The sequence below is a fragment of the Boleophthalmus pectinirostris genome, unplaced genomic scaffold, assembly GCF_026225935.1.
Source record: "Boleophthalmus pectinirostris isolate CB_2022bp ecotype Guang Dong unplaced genomic scaffold, ASM2622593v1 HiC_scaffold_18, whole genome shotgun sequence".
In the NCBI taxonomy this organism is placed as follows: Eukaryota; Metazoa; Chordata; class Actinopteri; order Gobiiformes; family Gobiidae; genus Boleophthalmus; species Boleophthalmus pectinirostris.
Window position 1 is genome coordinate 36,357,518 of NW_026571133.1, and position 6,000 is coordinate 36,363,517.

Sequence of the window (6,000 nt, forward strand, 5' to 3'; positions counted from 1 at the left end):
GTGTGTGTGTGTGACAAACTGCATTTTTTGAAAAGAAGTTAAAATGTACAGTCAATCTATGGAAGGTGTCTCAGTGAAATGAGCAAAAAAAGAGCAAATCTAAAACAAAATGAGTTTTGAGTGTCTGTACTGTTTTGGGGTTTTTTGACATGTGATTAACGTGTTTTTATCCCCTGTGCTGCGTCGTGCCAGTGCACAATGGGAAGGGCATTAGGTTTACTCCTAATGAAAAAATCCAGCCCAGCAGGGGTAGGTCACAACGGACTCTTCAGCATGTTCTCCCTGTGTTTGTGTGCATGGACCGGACAACCCCAAGTCAACCCTATCTGTACCATTATGATCAAGCATGATGAAACTAAGGCTGAAAGATTTAAGAAAAATATCAAATTGCAAAAAAAGAAATAAATAAATAAAAAACTCAAATTACAATACATGGTATACATTTTCGGGACTGATGTATAATCTTTTACTTCCTTTTGTATTTATGGGTTGCAGCTTCTTATTATAACTTTTTTTCATTGACGATATAAGAAGCTATTATATTTTATTTTAAATTCTTTATCACTGTGGCAGTGGTTCAAATTTGTCATCATTCTGATATCCATGGATGCGTATTGTACAATTTGTTGTCTGCAGAGATTTAATTTCCTTAAAATTGTATAATAGTAATTATTACTACACTTTTCTAATAGATTACAATTTCTGATTACAGTTTAAGGTACAAATTACTCTTATCTACTATGAAATGCAAACATTCAAATTACAATTTTGATTTAATTGTAATTCATCTTTCAGCCCTGGTTTAACCCATTTGTTGAACCCTTATTGTGCAACTCTTAATTTGATATTTTAAATTCTAGGCTCAGGAGTGGACAAACCCATTGGTGAAGTGTCTGTTCAGATTGAGCTCTACACTCATCCAAAGAGTGGAGAACGCAAAGTCACTACCAAAGGTTTGATTTTGTTTTATTTACATTTAAAAACTAAAAATGGTCTCACTAGACTAACTGCTTCTGATGTGTTTGGGTATAGTGGTGGGAGCCAGTGATCTGAAGTGGCAGACGTCCGGTATGTTCCGCCCTTTTGTGGAAATCACCATGATCGGGCCTCACCTCAGTGACAAGAAGCGCAAATTTCAGACCAAGTCCAAGAACAACAGCTGGTCTCCCAAATTCAACGAGACTTTCCACTTGTAAGTTGAAGAGTTTCTGTAGCAGCTCAGGTTACTGTTATATTATTGTTATATTATTGTATATTATGGTGTGTATATTATTGTATATCATATAGGAGTGATAATTAAGACACATTTGTTTGGTCTCCCATCCATTGATTGTATGACTTTATTTTTATTACTTTGCCAGGAATGCTTCTTAGTTTGACATTAAAGTTGCCTCTCTCCATGGGTAACAAGCAGGTGATGCCATCAGCCTAGTTACAGGTCAGATCTATGGAGACTAGGAAACCCTGCTCACTGAAAACAGCAACAAAGCGAAAGAAAAATTACATAGTTCTGAAATGTCATTATGCACTGGATATATTGGATTTATTGTTAACTTATTTAACTTAAGTTTATCTTGTTTTTCCAGCATTCTAGGCAGTCAGGACGGCTTTGAATGCTACGAGCTGCAGGTGTGTGTGAAAGACTACTGTTTTGGTCGTGCTGACCGTGTGGTGGGGCTTGCCGTGCTCCAGCTCAGGGACATTATGGAGAAGGGGAATTGCGCGTGCTGGTGTCCACTGGGCCAGAGAATACACATGGACGACACTGGACTGACTGCCATGAGAATCCTATCACAACGCTCCAACGACGATGTGGCTAAAGAGTTTGTGCGGCTCAAATCTGAAACACGGTCAGCAGAGGAGGGAAGATGAGGAAAATCAGATGCTTAAATAAGAAGGCCATGTTATGAAATCCTTATGTGTCTTAGCTGCTGTTTGCCAAGTATACCATTACATTGTCTATTACTCTATTTCACACTGGGTATAAGCTAGGGCTGTAAAAGCATAAATGAGTGATATTCGGTATCTTATGTTCAATGTTGCTATGATTATTGTTATACTTAAACATACATTTTGACACCACAATTTCAGACAAAAGAAAACAGGTGAAATATTAAATTTACTAATCAAACTGTGTCCAAAAAAAAAAATCAAACCAAATTTTAAAAAATGTTAATCTCTGCCAAGTAGAGAACTTTAGCATTATTGGGCTATCAGCAGTTAGTCTGTCAATGGGTATCAGAATGATGTAAAATTAGGACAGTTGTCATAGTAATTTAAACTAAAATGTTTTATCTTTTGAATGGTGAAAAGTTCTCCAAATTCTGTCTGTAACAGGAAGCATGAACTCATGAATATTGCAACAATTCAGCCCTAGTAGAAACCACCAAGCTACGCTGGGTGCTTTCACACTTGTCCCGGTTTAAGCCCAGTTTAGTTCTCATGTAGTTCTTGTTTAGTCCTGCGCTGATCCAGGGTTAGTTCTGGGTTATCTCTGAATTTACTCCCAATTATGATATGATGTATTTGCAAATGTGAATGCACTCTACAAAGGCACACCCACTTTGGTCTAAGATTTCTTTCACAAGATATTCCCAGTAGAAGGTGCCAGTCAATCCCCTTCGTTTTCAGTGTTGTCTTGCAATCAGCTGTGGCCATGTGTTTGATGCCTTACACTTAAACTGTGAACGTTTTTAAATGCTCTATACCCACTCTCCACTGTTATAATGTATGTGAATGTGAAAATACATGGTTCACCTTAATATTACAACTGAACAACTGGTAGCTACAATTCAGGCCTTGAATTTTCACTAAATGTACAGCTAGGACAGAAAGGTACTTAGAATTTATCAGTTGTGCCTTGCCATTGTTGTTACCGTCTTCCCCGAATTAACTTTAGAGATCTCAATATTGTATTATTATATATACTACCTTCATGTAAGAGAAGGAGGTCATAATCATGGTTCTTTTATTTATTTTTTATACAAACTCTATTTATTTGTGCTGCAAAGGCCATATTTTAAGTGTTTATTGTGTAAATGTGTTTGGGGATTTGCACAGTGGTTGAATGCTAGCCCTGAATTGTAATATTGAAGATTTATGTTGGGTATGAAAAGGTATGACACTGTAATGGTAAAATTATCACAAATTAACACACACTTAATCAAAACGCCTAAATGTAATTAATATAATATAGTTTACGCTACTTAAAGGACCTATATTGCACTATTTTCTGATCTATATTATAATGTTGTTTCCTCATCAAAAACATACCCAGAGTTGTGTTTTGTTTTGTTCACATGTTTAACACAGAAATCTTGCATATTTAGGCTTTTCTCTCAAACTGAAAACACTCTGTTCCACCTTGTGATGTCATGCGGCAAAATCATGAAGAAGTGCTCCACCGCTGCATACACCTGCAATAGTATAGTTTAGATAATTTTAGAATTGCCCATCTCTACTAAACAAAAGGTAAAAGTAGTAACTGTTAACTTCATGACGTCATAAGCTGAAATGGAGCATTTTGAGCTTTAAAGATGTGGACAGACTAAAAATTCAGGATTGATGTGTGTGTGAATGAAACAAAACACAACTCTGGGCATGTTTTTGATGAGGTAACCACATTCTAACATGGCTTAAAACTCACAAAAGTAAGTCAATTATGAGCAATATAGGACCTTTAAGTGTAATACAATTTCTGAGTGGCCTTAGTTTATTGTGAAATCTTTTAAGTAAATTTTTCAGTGTCTTTACACCCTTGGCACCTATTGCAGATTAGCCAATTTTTGCCTTTTTTTTTTTTTTTTCTCACCAAATGTAATTTTATCATTGTATGTCTGTTCACAAAAAAATATTCCTAGTGTCCTATTTTGTCTTCACTTCTAAGAGAGAGAACCTGTGCCAGTAAAATTATGAATTTCACACCATAATACTGACTTAGATCACATATGTAAATGTTCACATATCAAATCATGTAAAGCTCATCTTTATTACAATAAGGGTGGATTTTGTTTCTCTTCCTTGTGCCAATAGTGTCCATGTTTTTATTTCAGATTTAACCCTTTGTTACCCATCACCCTGTCACAATCCACTGCACTTCATTCTATTTTCCGCTTTATATCTGTGGTGTATTTTTGTTTGTTTTTTGTATCACTACTCAAAATGTTGTCATGGTGTAATCATTGTAATTACTGAATTTTGTATAAAGTCTTGGTAAAGTATAATAATATGTGCTTTTTTAATTATAATTTTTAATAATAATAGTAATAGTAGTAGCAGCAGTTGTAGTTTTTGTATACAAAATTTATCTAACAATGATTTCCAATCCATTATGGAGCAGCGCCTCCTTGTGGTGACTATTGGGGATGCATAGTGGAGCTTTAATTATTCTGCACTGTAAATGCTGTGCTATTGCTATGCTATTTTGCTATAAACCTTTTTAGCATCCTATCCAATCAAACTTTATTTTTATGGTAAATGTTCCCAGCACAAAGTCTCCAGTGCGCTGCATAGAGAAGGCACAATTAAAAAAATAATAAAAATCATAAATCCTACTAAAATCAGCAATGGAGAAATCAGGTGTTATTTGAACTCAGAAAACATATAAATATAATTTGCTTTTATTTGAATGCAAATGGTATTTTAACTGTTCTCATCTAACAATAATAACAGAAAGAAATTATTTTTCAGCATTATGAAAAGACCCACTCACTGCTGCACTTCTTAGGAGCTCATGGTGAACCTGGTTGGAAACTCAAAAGTTCAAAAACTCTTGTTTAACATAATTTTTATGAAATCAGTTCTGCTGATATCTTGAATATTGAATTTGCACAAAAAGTACAAAAAGATTTATTTGTTATGAATGTCATAAAGAAACAACAAAATTACATTCAGAGCATCAAACACTGCATAGTTTAGATGTAAAGTGTAGTATCAATAGTGCAAAACCACATAACATGAGCACAATAAAGACTCGGTGCAGCACATAAGCAGAACTGCAAAGTCCAAATCAATGTTATTGTATTAGTGGATGTGATTATTGTCCATGGAAGGTCAGTCTGGTTGTTCTGTCCTGTATCGACCTATACCTTTTACTTGAGGGCAACAAGTGGAAAAGGTGATGAGCAAGGTGGTGCTCGTCATACAGGAAGTTATACACTCTCTTCAAACAGCAAGTGGTACTGATCTGACTTGTGGCAGTGTCAAACCTGGCCTCAATACACCTCTTGTGTTGTTGCCTCTCCCCAGAGCAGTTTGGGGGAGAGGAATTAACACAAATTAGATTATATTATGGTGTCTCTGATCTCACTCTGTGTAACTTCAGTCTGAGGGTATCGTTTTATCTGTCTTTCTAATTATGCCACTTCAGGTCATATTTCAATGCATTCTATCAGGTAGGGTCACTCTGGTCCATTTTGTCCACCTGGCTGTCTTGCACAGAAAATTTAACAGATCATCTCTTCATCATGGTCAATTTGTTTTGCCATCCATATAAAACAAACAAAAAAGCAATAATTGTTTAAACAGTTTTTGTTTGTTTGTATGTTTTTATAGTTGTTATATTAGATAATATAATTTTTAGTTGTTATATTAGACAATATAGAAAAGATATATTACCGTGATATGTTTCCACAGTAATTTCAGACAGTCTTCGGGTAGTGTGACATCTCCTAATAGCTGTTCTTTCCAGCTGTGGTCAGCAAAACACATCTCTTATCTATATTGGTTGATAATATCAACAACCAAATTATATTTTAATATTAAAACACAATGAATATTCCTCATCTTAAAAATAGTATGTATTAAATTACACAGTACTGCACAAAGGCAGAAAATGCAGCTTTGATTCTTTTTTAAAGGCTACTAAACCTACCAGAAATCTGACCTTTTCAGCATCTGCATCATAATAACAAGCTAGGTTCTTCATCTTCATTCTGTTTTAGCTTCAGGGCATCTCCAACAGGTGGAAGTACAGCCCACTTTGTATACTGCATTGGACCA

At 35.2% G+C, this 6,000-nt stretch overlaps 1 protein-coding gene across 1 annotated transcript in view; it reads left to right on the forward strand.

Moving 5' to 3' along the window:
- Positions 1-2,097, forward strand: part of LOC110160166 (protein unc-13 homolog B) — a 63,847-nt gene extending 61,750 nt beyond the window's left edge. Inside the window, exons 37-40 of the mRNA XM_055154078.1 lie at positions 193-249; positions 861-953; positions 1,033-1,192; positions 1,587-2,097. Of these exons, the coding sequence (XP_055010053.1) occupies positions 193-249; positions 861-953; positions 1,033-1,192; positions 1,587-1,872 (596 nt within the window). The 3' untranslated portion in view covers positions 1,873-2,097. The remainder of the gene's footprint in view (positions 1-192; positions 250-860; positions 954-1,032; positions 1,193-1,586) is intronic.
- Positions 2,098-6,000: the final 3,903 nt, after the last annotated feature.